Source organism: Oncorhynchus mykiss, chromosome 8 (assembly GCF_057628025.1).
Source record: "Oncorhynchus mykiss isolate SJ-2025 chromosome 8, ASM5762802v1, whole genome shotgun sequence".
In the NCBI taxonomy this organism is placed as follows: Eukaryota; Metazoa; Chordata; class Actinopteri; order Salmoniformes; family Salmonidae; genus Oncorhynchus; species Oncorhynchus mykiss.
The window spans coordinates 74,622,501-74,646,595 of NC_143029.1; the positions used below are offsets into that span (position 1 = coordinate 74,622,501).

General features: G+C 43.9%; 1 protein-coding gene across 5 annotated transcripts in view; it reads left to right on the forward strand.

Annotated features, from left to right (window-relative positions):
• Positions 1-24,095, forward strand: part of LOC110530507 (E3 ubiquitin-protein ligase mib1) — a 93,716-nt gene that overhangs the window by 17,298 nt on the left and 52,323 nt on the right. For 4 of the 5 annotated variants that reach the window (XM_036986155.2, XM_090182566.1, XM_090182567.1 and 1 more), the window contains exons 5-12: positions 3,722-3,788; positions 4,264-4,468; positions 4,670-4,856; positions 6,529-6,673; positions 6,856-6,989; positions 11,330-11,437; positions 13,527-13,724; positions 13,991-14,142. In XM_036986155.2, the coding sequence (XP_036842050.2) occupies positions 3,722-3,788; positions 4,264-4,468; positions 4,670-4,856; positions 6,529-6,673; positions 6,856-6,989; positions 11,330-11,437; positions 13,527-13,724; positions 13,991-14,142 (1,196 nt within the window). Of the gene's footprint in view, positions 1-3,721; positions 3,789-4,263; positions 4,469-4,669; positions 4,857-5,369; positions 5,417-6,528; positions 6,674-6,855; positions 6,990-11,329; positions 11,438-13,526; positions 13,725-13,990; positions 14,143-24,095 lie in introns of those variants that run through there. The other variant, XM_090182569.1, reaches the window with a different exon arrangement.

The window sequence follows — 24,095 nt, forward strand, 5'->3', positions numbered from 1 at the left end:
GTAAGGAATTCATTTTATCTCTATTTCTGAGTTTTGTAATGCTTCTACTTGGCTGGTTACTGTTTGTAATAATTTGTCAACTGGGCTATGTTCTGGGCTAGGTATGCTTAATCTTTAAACCTATGTAAAATAAGTTTTGTTTTCTGAATTTTTATAATGAGCATTTCTGTATTTGAATTTGGCGCTCTGCAATCTCACTGGATGTTGGCCAGGTGGGACGCTACTTCCAGAAAATTAAGTCATGGCTTTAGAAGCTTCTGATAGGCTAATTTACATCATTTGAGTCAATTGGAGGTTTACCTGTGGATGTATTTCAAGGTCTACCTTCAAACTATGCCTCTTTGCTTGACATCATGGGAAAATCTAAATAAATCAGCCAAGACTTCAGAAAAAAAATTGTAGACCTCCAAGTCTGGTTCATCCTTGGGAGCAATTTTCAAACACGTGAAGGTACCACGTTCATATGTACAAACAATAGTACGGAAGTATGAACACCAGGCGACCACGCAGCCGTCATTCCGCTCGGGAAGGAGACGCGTTCGGTCTCCTAGAGATGAACGTACTTTGTTGGGAAAAGTGCAAATCAATTCCAGAACAACAGCAAAGGACCTTGTGAAGATGCTGGAGGAAACAGGTACAAAAGTATATATATATCCACAGTAAAACGAGTCCTATATCGACATAACCTGAAAGGCCACTCAGCAAGGAAGAAGCCACTGCTCCAAAACCGCCTTAAAAAAGCCAGATTATGGTTTGCAACTGCGCATGGGGAAAAAGTTCGTACTTTTTGGAGAAATGTCCTGTTCCGATGAAACAAAAATGGAACTGTTTGGCCATAATGACCATCGTTATGTTTGGAGGAAAAAGAGGGGGGGGCTTGCAAATCAAAGAGCACCATCCCAGCCATGAAGCACGGGGTGGCAGCATCTTGTGGGGGTGCTTTGCTGCAGGGGGGACTGGTGCACTTCACAAAATAGATGGCATCATGAGGGAGGAGAATGATAAATATATATATATACAGTGCCTTGCGAAAGTATTCGGCCCCCTTGAACTTTGCGACCTTTTGCCACATTTCAGGCTTCAAACATAAAGATATAAAACTGTATTTTTTTGTGAAGAATCAACAACAAGTGGGACACAATCATGAAGTGGAACGACATTTATTGGATATTTCAAACTTTTTTAACAAATCAAAAACTGAAAAATTGGGCGTGCAAAATTATTCAGCCCCCTTAAGTTAATACTTTGTAGCGCCACCTTTTGCTGCGATTACAGCTGTAAGTCGCTTGGGGTATGTCTCTATCAGTTTTGCACATCGAGAGACTGACATTTTTTCCCATTCCTCCTTGCAAAACAGCTCGAGCTCAGTGAGGTTGGATGGAGAGCATTTGTGAACAGCAGTTTTCAGTTCTTTCCACAGATTCTCGATTGGATTCAGGTCTGGACTTTGACTTGGCCATTCTAACACCTGGATATGTTTATTTTTGAACCATTCCATTGTAGATTTTGCTTTATGTTTTGGATCATTGTCTTGTTGGAAGACAAATCTCTGTCCCAGTCTCAGGTCTTTTGCAGACTCCATCAGGTTGTCTTCCAGAATGGTCCTGTATTTGGCTCCATCCATCTTCCCATCAATTTTAACCATCTTCCCTGTCCCTGCTGAAGAAAAGCAGGCCCAAACCATGATGCTGCCACCACCATGTTTGACAGTGGGGATGGTGTGTTCAGGGTGATGAGCTGTGTTGCTTTTACGCCAAACATAACGTTTTGCATTGTTGCCAAAAAGTTCAATTTTGGTTTCATCTGACCAGAGCACCTTCTTCCACATGTTTGGTGTGTCTCCCAGGTGGCTTGTGGCAAACTTTAAACAACACTTTTTATGGAAACTTTAAGAAATGGCTTTCTTCTTGCCACTCTTCCATAAAGGCCAGATTTGTGCAATATACGACTGATTGTTGTCCTATGGACAGAGTCTCCCACCTCAGCTGTAGATCTCTGCAATTCATCCAGAGTGATCATGGGCCTCTTGGCTGCATCTCTGATCAGTCTTCTCCTTGTATGAGCTGAAAGTTTAGAGGGACGGCCAGGTCTTGGTAGATTTGCAGTGGTCTGATACTCCTTCCATTTCAATATTATCGGTTGCACAGTGCTCCTTGGGATGTTTAAAGCTTGGGAAATCTTTTTGTATCCAAATCCGGCTTTAAACTTCTCCACAACAGTATCTCGGACCTGCCTGGTGTGTTCCTTGTTCTTCATGATGCTCTCCGCGCTTTTAACGGACCTCAGAGACTATCACAGTGCAGGTGCATTTATACGGAGACTTGATTACACACAGGTGGATTGTATTTATCATCATTAGTCATTTAGGTCAACATTGGATCATTCAGAGATCCTCACTGAACTTCTGGAGAGAGTTTGCTGCACTGAAAGTAAAGGGGCTGAATAATTTTGCACGCCCAATTTTTCAGTGTTTGATTTGTTAAAAAAGTTTGAAATATCCAATAAATGTCGTTCCACTTCATGATTGTGTCCCACTTGTTGTTGATTCTTCACAAAAAAATACAGTTTTATATCTTTGTTTGAAGCCTGAAATGTGACAAAAGGTCGCAAAGTTCAAGGGGGCTGAATACTTTCGCAAGGCACTGTAGATATATTGAAGCAACATCTCAAGACATCAGTCAGGAAGTTAAAGCTTGGTCCAAGTGGACAATGACCCCAAGCATATTTCCAAAGTTGTGACAAAATGGCTTAAGGACAACAAAGTCAAGGTATTGGAGTGGCCATCACAAAGCCCTGACCTGAATCCTATGGAAAATGTGTGGGCAGAACTGAAAAAGCGTGAGCGCACGAGGAGGCCTACAAACCTGACAGTTACACAAGCTCTGTCAGGAGGAATGGGCCAAAATTCACCCAACTTATTGTGGGGAGCTTGTGGAAGGCTAACTGAAATGTTTGACCCAAGTTAAACAATTTAATGGCAATGCTACCAAATACTAATTGAGTGCATGTACTCTGACCCACTGGGAATGTGATGAAATAAATCATTCTCTCTACTATTATTCTTACATTTCACATTTTTGTGGTGATCCTGTGGTGATCCTAACTGACCTAAGACAGGGAATTAAAGGATTAAATGTCAGGACTTGTGAAAAACTGAGTTTAAATGTATTTTGTTAAGGTGTATGTAACCTTCCGACTTTGACTGTAGCACCAAAAGGCCACCGTCTGGTCTCTTGACTTTCCTTTCCTCAATGTGTTTTCTTTTTTCCTTTGCTTTTTACACATCTGTTTTGTACAAAATGACATCTAAAAGCTAATATCCCAAATTGCACCCTATTCCCTTTATGATGCACTTATGGTACGCTACATTGACCAATAGTAGGGCATTATGTAGGGAATAGGGTCCAATTTGAGGGCGCAACCACTGTTAGTGAACCCTGCTCTGTCAGAGGAGCAGTATGCCTTTTAGTCAACATGGCTGCCCTCTGTCTGACTGTGGATGCCCATCCGCATCTGTCATTTCAAATGATATGATGCTGTTCCTTTCCTGCTGAGCCAGAGTCCTTAAGGTAATGCCATTGTTGCCACCCCGCCCTAACTTTAACACAATGTCACTGCAGTGTGAATTTACTCTTATGTCGTTGTTAATCTACTGTACTTCTAATAGATTGAATTAAGTAGATCATTAGCTGATGCTTTTTTTCCTGTCTCTCCCTTTCAGTCGGATTTGAAATGTGTCCAGGATGCCAAAGGAGGCTCTTTCTACAGAGACCACTGCCCTGTTCTCGGTGAGTACAGTACTCGTGATCCATGGCACTACGCCGTAATTATTGCACCAATACTTCCCCAGCACAGTGTTCTGCAGTTGAGTCCAAGGGCATCAGGAGCACGTCTCTGCCTGCCTGCTGTTACTGGTAGTGTCCACTAGGTGGCATCATCACACCAATACAGGCAATATCAGGCTGCATGGAGACAGCCCGGGTGCAGTCACAGGCCACACTGGCACAGCATTTCCGCAATCTCAAGGATCGTGTCTTCTCTCAGATATTCCTGGCCAGTGATACCTGGGTTTTGTTTAGCAGCACTGCAGCAACCAAATGAACTCGTCAAGTTTAATACAAGTAATCAAAAAAGACTATCCGTGATCTGATTTGTCCACCCTATTTTATCTTAGTGAGACTAACCTACATAAATAAAGGTGAAATAAAGTAAATAAATAAGAATGTGTAACCAGTATGTATTCCACCTGCACTCTCCCCACAGGTGAGCAGAATGGCAACAGAAACCCAGGCGGTTTGCAGATCGGAGACCTGGTCAACATCGACCTGGACCTGGAAATAGTCCAGTCCCTACAGCACGGCCACGGAGGCTGGACAGACGGTATGTTCGAGACTCTCACCACCACCGGTACCGTGTGTGGCATCGATGAGGACCACGACATTGTGGTGCAGTACCCCAGTGGGAACAGGTAAGCTATATCAGGTCTTAATTAAGGTTCAATAAAAAAATTAAGACCGGTACACAAGCACAGTCCTGTCATAACACAACAACTTCTGTCAAAACAAGAATGGGACATGGACTTAACCTATTTGTCCTAATGAAAGATATTTATGACACTGTAATTTCGATGATGTAGGTGCCACCTCAAAGTGTGTGTGTGTGTGTCCAGGTGGACATTCAACCCTGCAGTGCTGACCAAGGCCAATGTGGTGCGTAGTGGGGAAGGTGTTGCGGCGGGGGCAGAGGGAGGCAGCTCCCAGTTCCTGGTGGGAGACCTGGTCCAGATCTGCTACGACATCGACCGTATCAAGCTGCTGCAGAGAGGCCATGGGGAGTGGGCTGAGGCCATGCTGCCTGTAAGACACACATGGGGAGTGGGCTGAGGCCATGCTGCCTGTAAGACACGCATGGGGAGTGGGCTGAGACCATGCTGCCTGTAAGACACGCATGGGGAGTGGGCTGAGGCCATGCTGCCTGTAAGACACGCATGGGGAGTGGGCTGAGGCCATGCTGCCTGTAAGACACGCATGGGGAGTGGGCTGAGGCCATGCTGCCTGTAAGACACGCATGGGGAGTGGGCTGAGGCCATGCTGCCTGTAAGACACGCATGGGGAGTGGGCTGAGGCCATGCTGCCTGTAAGACACGCATGGGGAGTGGGCTGAGGCCATGCTGCCTGTAAGACACGCATGGGGAGTGGGCTGAGGCCATGCTGCCTGTAAGACACGCATGGGGAGTGGGCTGAGGCCATGCTGCCTGTAAGACACGCATGGGGAGTGGGCTGAGGCCATGCTGCCTGTAAGACACGCATGGGGAGTGGGCTGAGGCCATGCTTCCTGTAAGACACGCATGGGGAGTGGGCTGAGGCCATGCTGCCTGTAAGACACGCATGGGGAGTGGGCTGAGGCCATGCTGCCTGTAAGACACGCATGGGGAGTGGGCTGCCTGTAAGACACACATGCGTTTCCTTTGTCAGCAAAACATCCTTTTTCTTCCACATCTCATCTCCCACGTAACAAGGACCGTATCACCTGGATGTATGTCATGACTACTAAGCCCTAAAACCTGTTCATCGGTACCTACTGTTGTTGCTGCTGCTCCCCTCCTCCCGTTGCCCTTAGCCCGCCCCCTCAGTTTTGAGTGTTCACGAAAGGCTCCTTGAGTCGGACTGATGTCCCGATTCATTTTAAGCTAGGTGGAGTGCCTTTTCAGCTCTTTAGTTGACTCTCCAAACAGAGTGAATCAAGTTGCAGACTTGCTAGTGAATGGTATTCAAATTACACATGACTCTCTGCGACACTAGGCTGGAAAAGTTTGTGTAGGAAAGATGGCTGCCAATGAAGCAATGTATTGGTCATGCATTCTAATTGGTATACTAGTGTTTACATATTGTAACGACGTGTTAGTCTGTTTCAATATCCACATTAGCATAGTACTCAGAATGCATTCCTGATTAGAATAAATGTATGTATCTAGTATGCTGGAGACCGTGGATATTGCAACGTAGCCTCAGTCTTATCAAAGAACAGGGAGACAGCCACAAAATGCCTTTCCTTTCCTCGCTCAGAAACTTGACGGACATCAACAAGGCCCCAGATAATTGGCTGTGTAGATGAGAAATGTCTGGCTCTCACTCAGCCCTACAACTGCCCTTTGAATGAATAATCAGAACAGTGCTGTAGACTCATCTGTGATTACGCTTTCCTGTCATGTTTTTGGAAAGGAAGGGCCGTGTCTGTTTCTGAAATGGGAACGAATGGCTTTGTAGAAATTAAATACACAGATGCGCATCTCTTTTGGGTTTGTTTCCCCTCAAATTGTATTTGTTTTTTATACCTTGGTTATATCGCAGATAATTTAACTTCCCTGTGTAAGAGACACTAGAATTCTGAGAGGAGGTTCAGAATTCCCTTCAATAATATTTGGTACTTAACAGATTGTAACAGAATCTCTTAACAGTATGGTATGTTTATGCTCTTTTGAGGTTGTAATAAAAAATGCTATAGTAAAGAATGTATTGTTTTCCTCAGACCCTGGGCAAGGTGGGCCGCGTGCAGCAGATCTACTCTGACAGCGACCTGAAGGTGGAGGTGTGTGGAACGTCATGGACCTATAACCCTGCTGCCGTCACCAAGGTGGCCCCCACTGGCTCTGCTGTCACCAACGCCTCCGGAGGTAGTCAGAACACACACATTTACAGTGTGTACACACCGATACACAAACCTTAAACCAATATTTTTTTCCATATCTACTACTAGCCTGTTTATAAGTGGGCATACACTGGCCCCTCTTACACACCACACACAATCTTCACTCCTTGGACCTAGAAGATGACCCCCATGTAACGTTGTGTGTAGAGCGTCTGTCTCAGCTGCTGAAGAAGCTGTTTGAGACCCAGGAGTCGGGTGATGTCAATGAGGAGCTGGTCAAAGCAGCAGCTAATGGAGACCTGGCCAAGGTGGAGGACATCCTCAAGAGACCTGACGTGGACGTAAGTGATCTCTTCATTCAACACAGCCTCAAGCTTTGTAGGTGTCTATCATAGTTTAGTTCCATGGCGCATTCCCCCCCTCGAGGATATATTTATTGGTAATTGAGATGGCAAAATGATGATATGACGACAGGGGCTCAGTTAATCCTTAAGTGTCCATTGACGCAGCGGTGCGGCCATCTATACTGAACAAAAATATAAATGCAACAATTTCAACTATTTTATTGGAGACATCTTCTCATTTAAAGGTTTTTCTTTATTTTTTTTATATTTTCTCCATTGTAGAATATTAGTGAAGACATCAACACTTTGAAATAACACATAGAATCATGTGTTATGTGCCTATCGATGACAGCTTTGCACACTCTTGGCATTCTTTCAGCCAGCTTCATGAGGTAGTCACCTGGAATGCATTTCAATTAACAGGTGTGCCTTGTTATAAGTTAAATAGTGTAGAGTTTGTCTGTGCTCTTGTAGAATACTGGTTGAGGGGTGGAGATGATTTAGTTAATTATTCCTTGCCCATGAACATTCGACCATCCATCAGAGATGATTGCAATGCAGTCTGCTTTCTCTATGATTTGCTTGACCTTCACTTGAGCTCTGTTGAACTCTGCATCCCCAGCAAATTAGTAGATAAAGCATGTCTGGTTGGAGGATTCAGAGATCTCTTCCAATACACATTGCCTGTGAGCTTCAGAGGTGAACCAGTTGCACACACAGCTCGAACAAGACATTCATCAGCATTTCTCTGACATATGTTACTCCATTGAGTCAAAAAACCTTTTGATTCCAGGAGGACCGTGAGCTGCTGCTATCGATAAGGTGTCTGATTCATAATTTTCACCTCAGAATAGAAGTAGTGACTTTTGTCAGAGGTTGTTTGTTGTGAGCACTGAGGGAACTTTATTCACTTCACCAGATGATTCTACATCTTTGTTGCCTTCTTCACATTTGATTTTGCACATTATCTGCAAATGTACACAGCTTTTCCTTTTACATTAGCTGCAGTGAAATGTCTCCACACATCAGATAGTGACCATGGCATTTTCCTGTAAAGATTATGAACAATTTGTTTAAAAAAAAATGAAAAATACAATTCCATGTACAGATAAATAGTTAAGCAGTTAGATTAAACAACTTCTTTGTAAGATAAATGTTTTAAAATGAAACATGTATGGAAACAGGTGAATTAACACCTTAGTTAGCAGGCTCAAGCAAGTTAAAACCCACCTGGTAGCAAAAACTAACTAGCAGAAATTGTTTACAAGTAAGAAATGATTTAAACACACTTTGCTGTAGGCTACTATTTACTAGTTAACAAAAAATCACGTGTCATATAAAATATATTCACCCCAGTATTGTAATCAAAACTTACCAGAAAGCATATTGTCCATGGCTCAGACAGTGTAGTAGTGTGGGCTCAATATGTGAAGGAAGAGTGCACTGCACATGTGATGGAAAAATGCACTGTGCATGCAGAGTAGAGTTCGACCGATTAATCGGAATGGCTGATTTAATTAGGGCCGATTTCAATTTTTCATAACAATCGGAAATCGGTATTTTTGGGCACCGATTAAAAATAATAATAATTATACCTTTATTTAACTAGGCAAGTCAGTTAAGAACACATTCTTATTTTCAATGACGGCCTAGGAACGGGGGGTTAACTACCTCGTTTAGGGGCAGAACGACAGATTTTCACCATGTCAGCTCAGGGGATCCAATCTTGCAACCTTACAGTTAACTAGTCCAACGCAATAACGACCTGCCTCTCTCTCGTTGCACTCCACAAGGAGACTGCCTGTTACGCGAATGCAGTAAGCCAAGGTAAGTTGCTAGCTAGCATTAAACTTATTTTATAAAAAACAATCCATCATAATCACTAGTTAACTACACATGGTTGATGATATTACTAGATATTATCTAGCGTGTCCTGCTTTGCATATAATCTGACTGAGCATACAAGCATACAAGTATCTAAGTATCTGACTGAGCGGTGGCAGGCAGAAGCAGGCTCGTAAACATTCATTCAAACAGCACTTTCGTGCATTTTGCCAGCAGCTCTTCGTTGTGCGTCAAGCATTGCACTGTTTATGACTTCAAGCCTATCAACTCCCGATATGAGGTTGGTGTAACCGAAGTGAAATGGCTAGCTAGTTAGCGCCCGCTAATAGCGTTTCTAACGTCATTCGCTCTGAGCCTTCTAGTAGTTGTTCCCCTTGCTCTGCATGGGTAAGGCTGCTTCGATGGTGGCTGTTGTCGTTGTGTTGCTGGTTCGAGCCCAGGGAGGAGCGAGGAGAGGGACGGAAGCTATACTGTTACACTGGCAATACTAAAGTGCCTATAAGAACATCTAATAGTCAAAGGTTAATGAAATACAAATGGTATAGAGGGAAATAGTCCTATAACTACAACCTAAAACTTCTTACCTGGGAATATTGAAGACTCATGTTAAAAGGAACCACCAGCTTTCATATGTTCTCATGTTCTGAGCAAGGAACTGAAACGTTAGCTTTCTTACATAGCACATATTGCACTTTTACTTTCTTCTCCAACACTTTGTTTTTGCATTATTTAAACCAAATTGAACATGTTTCATTATTTACTTGAGACTAAATTGATTTTATTAAGTTAAAATAAGTGTTCATTCAGTATTGTTGTAATTGTCATTACTACAAATACATTTTTAAAAATCGGCCGATTTAATCGGTATCGGCTTTTTTGGTCCTCCAATAATCGGTATCGGTGTTGAAAAATCATAATCGGTCGACCTTTAATGCAGAGGTTTGCTATTCCATTGAATTGGGGATAGTTAACCAAAATATGCCACATGACCTAGAATTTGAAAATAAAAGAGAGCCGCACACTCTAGGAGCTCTGATGCAAAAATGTAATTACCAATGTTTCGACAGCCAAGCTGTCTTCATGTCGAAACGTTGGTAATTAAATTTTTGCATCTGAGCTCCTAGAGTGTGCGGCTCTCTTTTATTTTCAAGTTTTCTACTCCGATAGCCAGTCTTAATAGGTGTGCATTTCTGTTTCTTCTACAAGACCTAGAATTACCTTGTGTCTATCTCACAAAAAAGGTTCACTGTTATAAGCTAACTTTTTTTTAAAATGAATTTAATCAAAAGTGCCCAAATTCCAGGGCTTAACTCCCAATGGGACATTTTCCGGAACGTTTCCGACACTTTGCAACCCTTGCAACAAATATTACAATGTTTGGAAAAATGTGAAATAAATAGTTTTGACGGTATTGAAAAAAACATACTGTGGCTATTTCCAAATATTCTGGTATGTGGTATATACGGTATACCGCCCAAGCCGAGTGAATATACCCCATTTTATGGTCTAGAGCCAATTTTCCACATGACTAGGAAAACTCTGCGGCCTAGTTATAGGTGGGGCACCGAGTTTAAGGAATAACTCCTGTCCCTAGTGATGCTTGTCCTTCCATCAACCAGGCCAACAACCTGCCCCTAAGGGGAGCTGTCTGCTGTCTGCGCTCTCCTATTTCCTTAGAGAGCTGCTTAGAATAGAGAGTAGAGCGTCTTAGCCTCCCTCCCTCATTGTAAGCGTTCTGCTGCATTGTCTCTGCGACCGTGTGTGTGAGCACGCGTGTCTCAGTGCGGTGAGGGTTGGCCAGGTTCCTCGGTGTCTTTCAGTGGAATTATTACCTAAAGGCCCAGTGCAGTCAAACTTGATTTTCCTGTGTTACTGTGAAATTGTGACGATGATGATGATAATTCCCTTTCAGTGTAAGAGCTGTTTGAAAAAAAATGCCTGACATTTCAGCTGGTTTTGCATGAGTGGAGTTTTTGCCTGCCTGGCAGTATAAGTTAATATACCAATATAAGAGTTTCAAACTTCTCTGCCAATAATAGCTACTTTTCAGTTTACATGTCCCTCCCATTAGGCTGCTCCTGTTAGGCCACCCACTCCGACTGCTCCCACACAGTTCTGGCATAATTCTTCCTTGAGAAATCACTTTGCCAAGAAGCTTTTTTTGTTTCTTTTTGACCATTGTAATTTAAACAATCACATTTAGGTAGATAATTGTTACCCAGAATTGATTTGATATTTGAATAAAAATGGCGGCATTGGACCTTTTTAAAGCACAGTGAGCTGGGCAAAGTGATCCTCCTGCCAGGGCAAGATATGTTCTGTGTCTCCCAAAGTACCACACATGAATATTTATGCCCCAAGTATTCCAGTACCTCAGTTGGCGATGAAACACACACACAACCCCCTCTTGTGTATGCGGGTGACGAGGCAGTGCACTGGATAAACTCAAAATACAAGAATACACTTAACAGTGCTACATTGTGTGTTTGTAGGTGAATGGGCAGTGTGCTGGACACACAGCCATGCAGGCGGCCAGTCAGAACGGACACGTGGACGTCCTCAAGCTGCTGTTGAAACACAACGTGGACCTGGAGGCTGAGGTTTGTACAGCCAACAGTTCTTCCTCAATACTAACGTCAATACTATAGCCCCTTCTCAATACTTATATATTTAAATCCTCCCCAATACCAAGACCAACAGTGCTAGAAATGATATCCCTAGACGCTATATCAGGGCTGTTTACAGTGCCTTGCGAAAGTATTCGGCCCCCTTGAACTTTGCGACCTTGTGCCACATTTCAGGCTTCAAACATAAAGATATAAAACTGTATTTTTTTGTGAAGAATCAACAACAAGTGGGACACAATCATGAAGTGGAACGACATTTATTGGATATTTCAAACTTTTTTAACAAATCAAAAACTGAAAAATTGGGCGTGCAAAATTATTCAGCCCCTTTACTTTCAGTGCAGCAAACTCTCTCCAGAAGTTCAGTGAGGATCTCTGAATGATCCAATGTTGACCTAAATGACTAATGATGATAAATACAATCCACCTGTGTGTAATCAAGTCTCCGTATAAATGCACCTGCACTGTGATAGTCTCATAGGTCCGTTAAAAGCGCAGAGAGCATCATGAAGAACAAGGAACACACCAGGCAGGTCCGAGATACTGTTGTGAAGAAGTTTAAAGCCGGATTTGGATACAAAAAGATTTCCCAAGCTTTAAACATCCCAAGGAGCACTGTGCAAGCGATAATATTGAAATGGAAGGAGTATCAGACCACTGCAAATCTACCAAGACCTGGCCGTCCCTCTAAACTTTCAGCTCATACAAGGAGAAGACTGATCAGAGATGCAGCCAAGAGGCCCATGATCACTCTGGATGAACTGCAGAGATCTACAGCTGAGGTGGGAGACTCTGTCCATAGGACAGCAATATTTTATATATTTGTATATTGCACAAATCTGGCCTTTATGGAAGAGTGGCAAGAAGAAAGCCATTTCTTAAAGATATCCATAAAAAGTGTTGTTTAAAGTTTGCCACAAGCCACCTGGGAGACACACCAAACATGTGGAAGAAGGTGCTCTGGTCAGATGAAACCAAAATTGAACTTTTTGGCAACAATGCAAAACGTTATGTTTGGCGTGAAAGCAACACAGCTCATCCCGCTGAACACACCATCCCCACTGTCAAACATGGTGGTGGCAGCATCATGGTTTGGGCCTGCTTTTCTTCAGCAGGGACAGGGAAGATGATTAAAATTGATGGGAAGATGGATGGAGCCAAATACAGGACCATTCTGGAAGAAAACCTGATGGAGTCTGCAAAAGACCTGAGACTGGGACGGAGATTTGTCTTCCAACAAGACAATGATCCAAAACATAAAGCAAAATCTACAATGGAATGGTTCAAAAATAAACATATCCAGGTGTTAGAATGGCCAAGTCAAAGTCCAGACCTGAATCCAATCGAGAATCTGTGGAAAGAACTGAAAACTGCTGTTCACAAATGCTCTCCATCCAACCTCACTGAGCTCGAGCTGTTTTGCAAGGAGGAATGGGAAAAAATGTCAGTCTCTCGATGTGCAAAACTGATAGAGACATACCCCAAGCGACTTACAGCTGTAATCGCAGCAAAAGGTGGCGCTACAAAGTATTAACTTAAGGGGGCTGAATAATTTTGCACGCCCAATTTTTCAGTTTTTGATTTGTTAAAAAAGTTTGAAATATCCAATAAATGTCGTTCCACTTCATGATTGTGTCCCACTTGTTGTTGATTCTTCACAAAAAAATACAGTTTTATATCTTTATGTTTGAAGCCTGAAATGTGGCAAAAGGTCGCAAAGTTCAAGGGGGCCGAATACTTTCGCAAGGCACTGTAAATTCCAGACTTGGAGGGCCGAAACACATCTGTTTTTCTTCTACCTGGTAGTTAATTACACTCACCTGTCCCAGGTCTGAATTAGTCCCTTATTAGGAGAGGATGAAAACCTGGAGTGTTTCTTTCCAGGATTGACATTGAACAGCTGTGCTCTAGTGAAACTAATCCCTTTTTTTGTTGTTCAGTCTTTCTATACTGGTCTCAATTCATACTCTTAAAAAGCTGACTGTATCAGTCATAGTTGGATGCTCGCTGAGGTGTAAACAGTTAAGACATTGGGTCAGTCTGTGTATAATATCCCTCCCAGGACAAGGATGGAGACCGGGCGGTGCACCACGCGTCCTTCGGAGACGAGGGCTCTGTGATCGAGGTGCTGCAGAGGGGCGGTGCTGACCTGAACGCCAGGAACAAGCGCAGACAGACCCCACTGCACATTGCTGTCAACAAAGGCCATCTGCAGGTGGTCAAGACCCTGCTGGACTTTGGCTGCCACCCCAGCCTCCAGGTAACCATACACACCACACACACTTCCATTTCACACATGCAAATAATACACACTTGTACATTTGTGAAACAGGACAAATACAATATAAGCATCCAATCTAACCAAAATATTTGGGTGGCTCTCTCTGCACTCAAGTGTTTGTGAAATGTAAACGTCTCCTTCACATAACCAGTATAGGCCTATATTGTTAGTGATAGGATTTTGATTTGATAATGATGGTTCCTGCTAGATATTGTGGTAACGGTATGTATGTCGCCCCCGTACAGGACTCCGAGGGAGACACGCCCCTGCATGACGCCATTAGTAAGAAGAGGGACGACATGCTCTCTGTGCTGCTGGAGGCGGGAGCTGACGTCACCATCACCAACAACAACGGATTCAACGCCCTGCACCACGCCGCCCTGCGAGGGAACCCCAGGTACGACCCTGACCCTAACTGCCAAGCCAGGGCTAGTGATGAAAAAGAGAATTACGTCATTGTTCACACAATGTTGAAATCTGCCTTTGGCTTCACAGAAAACTGGCCTCCATACAGTTAGACTTGTGGCTTGCAAAGTTGTAGATGTGTTTCAAACTGGTTTTATTCTCATTGAGTACAAGTTAACTAATTGAATGGTACTGCTGGTAAATGGTTCATGACAACACTGAACTCTATTGCTTTTGAGGTTGATGGGTTTGGTCCTTTCTATCCAAGGCTAGCCTACATCCTAGCCTACATCCTAGCCTACATCCTAGCCCACAGCCTATCCTACAGCCTAGCCTGCATCCTATCCTACAGCCTAGCCTGCATCCTAGCCTACAGCCTACATCAGTTCTGTCGGTGTCCTCATCCTTGGCCACAGCTATTTCTAGCTCCACCTGGTTGCCACTGCTCCACTCTTGCGATGGGCTATTCTAGTCTCTCATACATACATGAGGCACACATTAAGGCTAGTAGCTTAGAGAGACTATACTATACCCATCAGCATGAAAATCCTGGGGTTATAGAGGCCACAGTCTCTCTGGAGTGTACGCCACACACACATTAGCAGCTGCCTTTTGGCTGGACTGTAGGTCTGGCTTGTGGTGTTGTCTGGTCAGAGCCGGCTAAGGGACATTAGTATCATTTCACCTTAGCTGACACACATTCCATTGGCATGAGGACAGAGAGAATTGGGGTCAGAGGGCTCTGGAGCACCTGCTATTTCAGCTACCCTGGCCCGGCCTGGTCCACTGGCAGTGGCATGCACTGACGGCAGCAGCACAGTGGAATAACACTGGAACACCCCTCAGTCTTCATCGCTACTCTATGGCACTGCCTGCCACTGATAGATAGCCAGTTTGAACAATAATCTGGATTGCAATCTGCTTGCCTTGCCTGCCTGACAGTCTATTACTGAACAAGCCCTATGGCCTCAGTCAGAGATACATTGAAGTCATTTGTCATCATAATGCAGTGATTTCACCAGTTAATGGCATCAAAAGATGGGGGATGAATGTTTCTGCTTTTGTTATTATTATTATTAGTATTATTATTTTTAAATATTGTCGGTGTATTTACTGTATAGGAAATTTGCTTTAAAACTGAAACATTTTCTCTCTGAGATTGTCAGCGTAGAATGAACAACTTAATCTCCGCCACATGGAAAAATTGTGGAATTATGGGAAATTTGCTTTAAAACTGAAAGATTTTGTGTGCAACCGCACTATTTGCCACGCCCATGGCCACGTCCCCACCACGCCCACCACCTAAGCCTAATTTTGATCCAGAAAAACCCTGGTACTGTACATTGCATTCCCTCCATTTCGCTACACCTGCAATAACATCTGCTAAATATGTGTATGCCACCAATAAAATTTGATTTGATCACCAGTGTGCAACAGTGGGAACTCTTAGTTTCATATTGACTGTACAGTAAAGATGAAAAGTGCTGGAGTCTGCCTTGCTTTCCGCTGTCACTCTGTCCCCCTCGTCTTTCGAGAACTCTGTTGTCCCACTCTTCAATCTAGCCATTTACTTTTATTTCACACTCACGCTCATCCACATCAAATGTATTTATATAGCCCTTCGTACATCAGCTGATATCTCAAAGTGATGTACAGAAACCCAGCCTAAAACCCCAAACAGCAAACAATGCAGGTGTAGAAGCACGGTGGCTAGGAAAAACTCCCTAGAAATGCCAAAACCTAAGAAGAAACCTAGAGAGGAACCAGGCCAGTCCTCTTCTGGCTGTGCCGGGTGGAGATTATAACAGAACTTGGCCAAGATGTTCAAATGTTCATAAATGACCAGCATGGTCGAATAATAATAAGGCAGAACAGTTGAAACTGGAGCAGCAGCACGGTCAGGTGGACTGTGGACAGCAAGGAGTCATCATGTCAGGTAGTCCTGGGGCATGGTCCTAGGGCTCAGGTCCTCCGAGAGAGAGAAAGAAAGAGAGAATTAGAGAGAGCACACTTAAATTCACACAGGACACCGAATAGGACAGGAGAAGTACTCCAGATATAACAAACTGACCCTAGCCCCCGACACATAAACTACTGCAGCATAAATACTGGAGGCTGAGACAGGAGGGGTCAGGAGACACTGTGGCCCCATCCGAGGACACCCCCGGACAGGGCCAAACAGGAAGGATATAACCCCACCCACTTTGCCAAAGCGCAGCCCCCACACCACTAGAGGGATATCTTCAACCACCAACTTACCATCCTAAGCCAAGGCTGAGTATAGCCCACAAAGATCTCCGCCACGGCACAACCCAAGGGGGGGGCGCCAACCCAGACAGGATGATCACATCAGTGACTCAACCCACTGACGCACCCCTCCCAGGGACGGTATGAGAGAGCCCCAGTAAGCCAGTGACTCAGCCCCTGTAATAGGGTTAGAGGCAGAGAATCCCAGTGGAAAGAGGGGAACCGGCCAGGCAGAGACAGCGAGGGCGGTTCGTTGCTCCAGAGCCTTTCCGTTCACCTTCCCACTCCTGGGCCAGACTACACTCAATCATATGACTCATTGAAGAGATGAGTCTTCAGTAGAGACTTAAAGGTTGAGACCGAGTTTGCGTCTCTGACATGGGTAGGCAGACCGTTCCATAAAAATGGAGCTCTATAGGAGAAAGCCCTGCCTCCAGCTGTTTGCTTAGAAATTCTAGGGACAATTAGGAGGCCTGCGTCTTGTGACCGTAGCGTACGTGTAGGTATGTACGGCAGGACCAAATCAGAGAGATAGGTAGGAGCAAGCCCATGTAATGCTTTGTAGGTTAGCAGTAAAACCTTGAAATCAGCCCTTGCTTTGACAGGAAGTCAGTGTACGGAGGCTAGCACTGGAGTAATATGATCACATTTTTTGGTTCTAGTCAGGATTCTAGCAGCCGTATTTAGCACTAACTGAAGTTTATTTTGTGCTTTATCCGGGTAGCCGGAAAGTAGAGCATTGCAGTAGTCTAACCTAGAAGTGACAAAAGCATAGATACATTTTTCTGCATCATTTTTGGACAGAACGTTTCAGATTTTTGCAATGTTACGTAGATTGAAAAAAGCTGTCCTTGAAATGGTCTTGATATGTTCTTCAAAAGAGAGATCAGGGTCAAGAGTAACGCCGAGGTCCTTCAGTTTTATTTGAGACGACTGTACAACCATTAAGATTAATTGTCAGATTCAACAGAAGATCTCTTTGTTTCTTGGGACCTACAACAAGCATCTCTGTTTTGTCCGAGTTTAAAAGTAGAACGTTTGCAGCCATCCACTTCCTTGTGTCTGAAACACATGCTTCTAGCGAGGGCAATTTTGGGGCTTCACCATGTTTCATTGAAATGTACAGCTGTGTGTCATCCGCATAGCAGTGAAAGTTAACATTATGTTTTCGAATGACATCCCCAAGAGGTAAAATATATAGTGAAAACAATAGTGGTCCTAAAACGGAACCTTTAGGAACACGAAAATTTACAGTTGATTTGTCAGAGGACAAACCATTCACAGAGACAAACTGATATCTTTCCAACAGATAAGATCTAAACCAGGCCCGAACTTGTCCGTGTAGACCAATTTGGGTTTCCAATCTCTCCAAAAGAATGTGGTGATCGATGGTATCAAAAGCAGCACTAAGGTCTAGGAGCACGAGGACAGATGCAGAGCCTCGGTCTGATGCCATTAAAAGGTAATTTACCACCTTCACAAGTGCTGTCTCAGTGCTATGATGGGGTCTAAAACCAGACTGAAGCATTTTGTATACATTGTTTGTCTTCAGGAAGGCAGTGAGTTGCTCCGCAACAGCCTTTTCTAAAATGTTTGAGAAGAATGGAAGATTCGATATAGGCCGAAAGTTTTTTATATTTTCTGGGTCAAGGTTTGGCTTTTTCAAGAGAGGCTTTATTACTGCAACTTTTAGTGAGTTTGGTACACATCCGGTGGATAGAGAGCCGTTTATTATGTTCAACATAGGAGGGCCAAGCACAGGAAGCAGCTCTTTCAGTAGGTTAGTTGGAATAGGGTCCAGTATGCAGCTTGAAGGTTTAGAGGCCATGATTATTTTCATCATTGTGTCAAGAGATATAATACTAAAACACTTGAGCGTCTCTCTTGATCCTAGGTCCTGGCAGAGTTGTGCAGACTCAGGACAACTGAGCTTTGAAGGAATACGCAGATTTAAAGAGGAGTCCGTAATTTGCTTTCTAATAATCATGATCTTTTCCTCAAAGAAGTTCATGAATTTATCACTGCTAAAGTGAAAGCCATCCTCTCTTGGGGGAATGCTGCTTTTTAGTTAGCTTTGCGACAGTATCAAAAAGGAATTTCGGATTGTTCTTATTTTCCTCAATTAAGTTAGAAAAATAGGATGATCGAGCAGCAGTAAGGGCTCTTCGGTACTGCACGGTACTGTCTTTCCAAGCTAGTCGGAAGACTTCCAGTTTGGTGTGGCGACATTTCCGTTCCAATTTTCTGGAAGCTTGCTTCAGAGCTCGGGTATTTTCTGTATACCAGGGAGCTAGTTTCTTATGAGAAATGTTTTTAGTTTTTAGGGGTGCAACTGCATCTAGGGTATTGCGCAAGGTTAAATTGAGTTCCTCAGGTGGTTAACTGATTTTTGTCCTCTGGCGTCCATGGGTAGACAGAGGGAATCTGGAAGGACATCAAGGAATCTTTGTGTTGTCTGTGAATTTAAAGCACGACTTTTGATGTTCCTTGGTTGGGGTCTGAGCAGATTATTTGTTGCAATTGCAAACGTAATAAAATGGTGGTCCGATAGTCCAGGATTATGAGGAAAAACATTAAGATCCACAACATTTATTCCATGGGACAAAACTAGGTCCAGAGTATGACTGTGACAGTGAGTGGGTCCAGAGACATGTTGGACAAAACCCACTGAGTCGATGATGGCTCCGAAAGCCTTTTGGAGTGGGTCTGTGGACTTTTCCATGTGAATATTAAAGTCACCAAAGATTAGAATATTATCTGCTATGACTACAAGGTCCGATAGGAATTCAGGGAACTCAATGAGGAATGCTGTATATGGCCCAGGAGGCCTGTAAACAGTAGCTATAAAAAGTGATTGAGTAGGCTGCATAGATTTCATGACTAGAAGCTCAAAAGACGAACACGTCATTTTCTTTTTTGTAAATTGAAATTTGCAATCGTAAATGTTAGCAACACCTCCGCCGTTGCGGGATGCACTGGGGATATGGTCACTAGTGTAGCCAGGAGGTGAGGCCTCATTTAACACAGTAAATTCATCAGGCTTAAGCCATGTTTCAGTCAGGCCAATCACATCAAGATTATGATCAGTGATTAGTTCATTGACTATAATTGCCTTTGAAGTAAGGGATCTAACATTAAGTAGCCCTATTTTGAGATGTGAGGTATCATGATCTCTTTCAATAATGACAGGAATGGAGGAGGTCTTTATCCTAGTGAGATTGCTAAGGCGAACACCGCCATGTTTAGTTTTGCCCAACCTAGGTCGAGGCACAGACACGGTCTCAATGGTGATAGCTGAGCTGACTACACTGACTGTGCTAGTGGCAGACTGGCTAACAGCCTGCTGCCTGGCCTGCACCCTATTTCATTGTGGAGCTAGAGGAGTTAGAGCCCTGTCTATGTTGGTAGATAAGATGAGAGCACCCCTCCAGCTAGGATGGAGTCCATCACTCCCCAGCAGGTCAGGCTTGGTTCTGTTTGTGGGTGAGTCCCAGAAAGAGGGCCAATTATTTACAAATTATATATTTTGGGAGGGGCAGAAAACAGTTTTCAACCAGCGATTGAGTTGTGAGACTCTGCTGTAGAGCTCATCACTCCCCCTAACTGGGAGGGGGCCAGAGACAATTACTCGATGCCGACACATGTTTCTAGCTGATTTACACGCAGAAGCTATGTTGCGCTTGGTGATCTCTGACTGTTTCATCCTAACATTGTTGGTGCCGACGTGGATAACAATATCTCTACACTCTATACACTCGCCAGTTTTAGCTTTAGCTAGCACCATCTTCAGATTAGCCTTAACGTCGGTAGCCCTGCCCCCTGGTAAACAGTGTATGATCGCTGGATGATTCGTTTTAAGTCTAATACTGCGGGTAATGGAGTCGCCAATGACTTGAGTTTTCAACGGGAGGAGTAGAGACGAGAAGGCTCGGCCTCTGACTCCGACTCGCTGCTTAATGGGGAAAACCGGTTGAAAGTTTCTGTCGGCTGAATGAGCGACACCGGTTGAGATTCCTACAGCATTTCCTTCCAGAAACCGTGAGAAAGTTGTCCGGCTGTGGGGACTGTGCCAGGGGATTTATACTACTATCTCTACTTACTGGTGGCACAGAGAAAGAGAGCGGGAGATGGACCTCTGTACTCGACCAAGTCTTAAACCCCATGAAAACGACGTTTCCCTGGTTTGGAGGGAAAGTACTTATTTTAGTAGTGTTTTATTAGAGTGACGTTTGCATCCCCACTGAGTGCTTGGAACAGGGAGTAGGTTCTGACTGTCATATTCCTGAAAAGCACCCTAGGTGGTTGTCAGAAGGACAGAGTTAAGTGGCAGTTGTACCTCTAAATGGTACAATACGACTCAAGATTCTCTTCAAGCTATTTATGTTCAGGTATGGATGAAAACTGCCTGTCACATGATGTTTTATTGATTGTACACAAATGCAAGTTGCAAGTCTTGTGCGTCATCTGGGATCAAATGATCACTCGGACAATTCCTCCATATACAGTAGGCTACCCCTCAGCTATATGATCTGCAGTGTTGTCTCTTGCAGTGAGCTTAAGACATCAGATGTCACGGCAGCCACACTGATCAGTCGGGGGGCAGGCAGGCAGGTAAATTGTCTGGGTAGCCATTTGACTAGATGTTCAGGAGTCTTATGGCTTGGGGGTAGAAGCTGTTTAGAAGTCTCTTGGACCAAGACTTGGCGCTCCAGTACCGCTTGCCATGTGGTAGCAGAGAGAACAGTCTATGACCAGGATGGCTGGAGTCTTTGAGATTTTTTAGGGCCTTTCTCTGACTCCACCTGGTATAGAGGTCCTGGATGGCAGGAAGCTTGGCCCAGTGATGTACTGGGCCATACGCACTACCCCTCTGTAGTGCCTTGCGGTCGGAGGCCGAGCAGTTGCCATACCAGGCAGTGATGCAACCAGTCATGATGATCTCGATGGTGCAGCTGTAGAACCTTTTGAGGATCTGAGGACCCATGCCAAATCTTTTCAGTCTCCTGAGGGGGAATAGGTTTTTTCGTGCCTGCTTCATGACTGTCATGGTGTGCTTGGACCATGTTAGTTTGTTGATGTGGACACCAAGGAAATTGGTGTGGACACCAAGGAACTTGAATCTCTCAACCTGCTCCACTGTAGCCCCGTCGATGAGAATGGGGGCGTGCTCTGTCCTCTTTTTCCTGTAGTCCACAATCATCTCCATTGTCTTGATCAAGTTGAGGGAGAGGTTGTTATCCTGGCACCACACGTCCAGGTCTCTGATCTCCTCCCTATAGGCGGTCTCGTTGTTGTCGGTGATCAAGCCTACCACTGTTGTGTCATCGGCAAATGTAATTATGGTGTTGGAGTTGTGCCTAGCCGTGCTATCAGGCATGAACAGTGAGTATAGGAGGGGGCTCAGCATGCACCCCTGATAGGCCCCTGTGTTGAGGATCAGCGTGGCAGATGTGTTGTTACCTACCATTACCATCTGGGGGCGGCCCTTCAGGATGTCCAGGATCCAGTTGCAGAGGGAGGTGTTTAGTCCCAGGGTCCTTAGTTTATTGATGAACTTTGAGGGCACTGTGGTGTTGAACGCTGAGCTGTAGTCAAAGAATAGCATTCTCACATAGGTGTTCCTTTTGTCCAGGTGGGAAAGGGCAGTGTGGAGTGCAATAGAGATTGTATCATCTGTGGATCTGTTGGGGCGGTATGCAAATTGGAGTAGATCTAGGGTTTCCGGGATGGTGGTATTGATGTGAGCCATGGCCGGCCTTTCAAAGCACTTCGTGGCTACAGACGTGAGTGCTACTGGTCGGTAGTCATTTAGGCAGGCTACCTTAGTGTTCTTGGGAAATGGAACTATGGTGGTCTGCTTAAAACATGTTGGCATTACAGACTCGGACAGGGAAAGGTTGAACATGTCAGTGAAGACACTTGCTAGTTGGACAGTGCATGCTCGCAGTACACGTACTGGTAATCCATCTGACCTTGTGAATGTTGACCTGTTTAAGGGTCTTACTCACATTTGCTGACCACTTTTTTTATTAATCTAGACACTGGTGCTTCCTGCTTTAATTTTTGCTTGTAAGCAGGAATCAGGAGGATGGAATTATGGTCAGATTTGCCAAGTGGAGGGCGAGGGAGAGCTTTTTATGCATCTCTATGTGTGGAGTACAGGCGCTACAGAGTTATTTTCCCTTTGGTTGCACATTTAACATGCTGATAATTTTTTTTTTAACTGATTTAAGTTTCCGTGCATTAAATTCCCCAGCTACTAGGAGCGTCGCCTCTGGATGAGCGTTTTCTTTTTTGCTTATGGCGGAAAACAGCTCATTCAATGCTGTCTTAGTGCCAGCCTCAGTCTGTGGTGGTATGTAAACAGCTACAGATGAACAGCTACAGATGAACAGCTACAGATGAACAGCTACAGATGAACAGCTATAGATGAAAATGATCTCGGTAGTTAGTGTGGTCTGCAACTTATCATGAGAAACTCAGGCGAGCAATAGCTCAAGACATCCTTAGATATTGTGCACCAGCTGTTGTTTACAAAAATATGTAGACCTCCGCCCCTCTATCCTGCCGCTGTTCTATTCTGCCGGTACATCATATAACCAGCCAGCTGTATGTTGATATTGTCGTCGTTCAGCCACGACTTCGTGAAGCATAAGATGCTAGTTTTTAATGTCCCGTTGGTGGTTTAATATTCCCTGTATGTCCATTTTATTGTCCAAAGATTGCATGTTTGAGAGAAGGGCCTGCTGTGTCAGACTAGACTGCACCGCCACCTTTTAACATGCCTCTCACCCCTTTTAATACAGTTTTCAATATCCGCTTTAACTTCTTGGTGACGGGGCAGTATTTTCACGTCATTAAATGCATGCCCAAATTCAACTGCCTGCTACTCATCCCCAGAAGATAAGATATGCATATTATTAGTAGATTCTGACTAATGTTGACTCCACAACATGGTGGATATCTCCTTGGCTGTTTTGGTCTCTGAGTGCCATACTCAGATTATTGCATGGTATGCTTTTTCCATAAAGTTTTTTTGAAATCTGACACAGCGGTTGCATTAAGGAGAAGTTTATCTAAAGTTCCATGTATAATAGTTGTATCTTTTATCAAAATGTATTATGAGTATTTCTGTAAATTGATGTCTCTCTCTGCAAAATCACCAGATGTTTTGGAACTACTGAACATAACACGCCAATGTAAATAGAGATTTTTGGAAATAAATATGCACTTTATCGAACAAAACATACATGTATTGTGTAACATGAAGTCCTATGAGTGTTATCTGATGAAGATCATCAAAGGTTAGTGATACATTTTTATCTCTTTGTGCTTTTTGTAACTCTCTTTGGCTGGCAAAATGGCTTTTGGATTTTGATTTTTTTTTTCTTTTTTTTTTTTTTTTTTCTGTGAGTTGGTGGTGACCTAACATAATCGTTTGTGGTGCTTTCGCTGTAAAGCCTATTTGAAATTGGACACTGCGGTGGGATTAACAAGAAGATTACCTTTAAAATGGTATAAAATACATGTATGTTTGAGGAATTCTAATTGGCTGTTGTCATATCGATCCCGTTAACGGGATTGCAGCCCTAAGAAGCCAACTTTCACATGACTACGCGTCACGAGCTCGTGGCAATCTGCCAGACACCTGGCTCAATCCCCTCTCATTCGGCCCCTCTTCACAGTAGAAGCATCAAA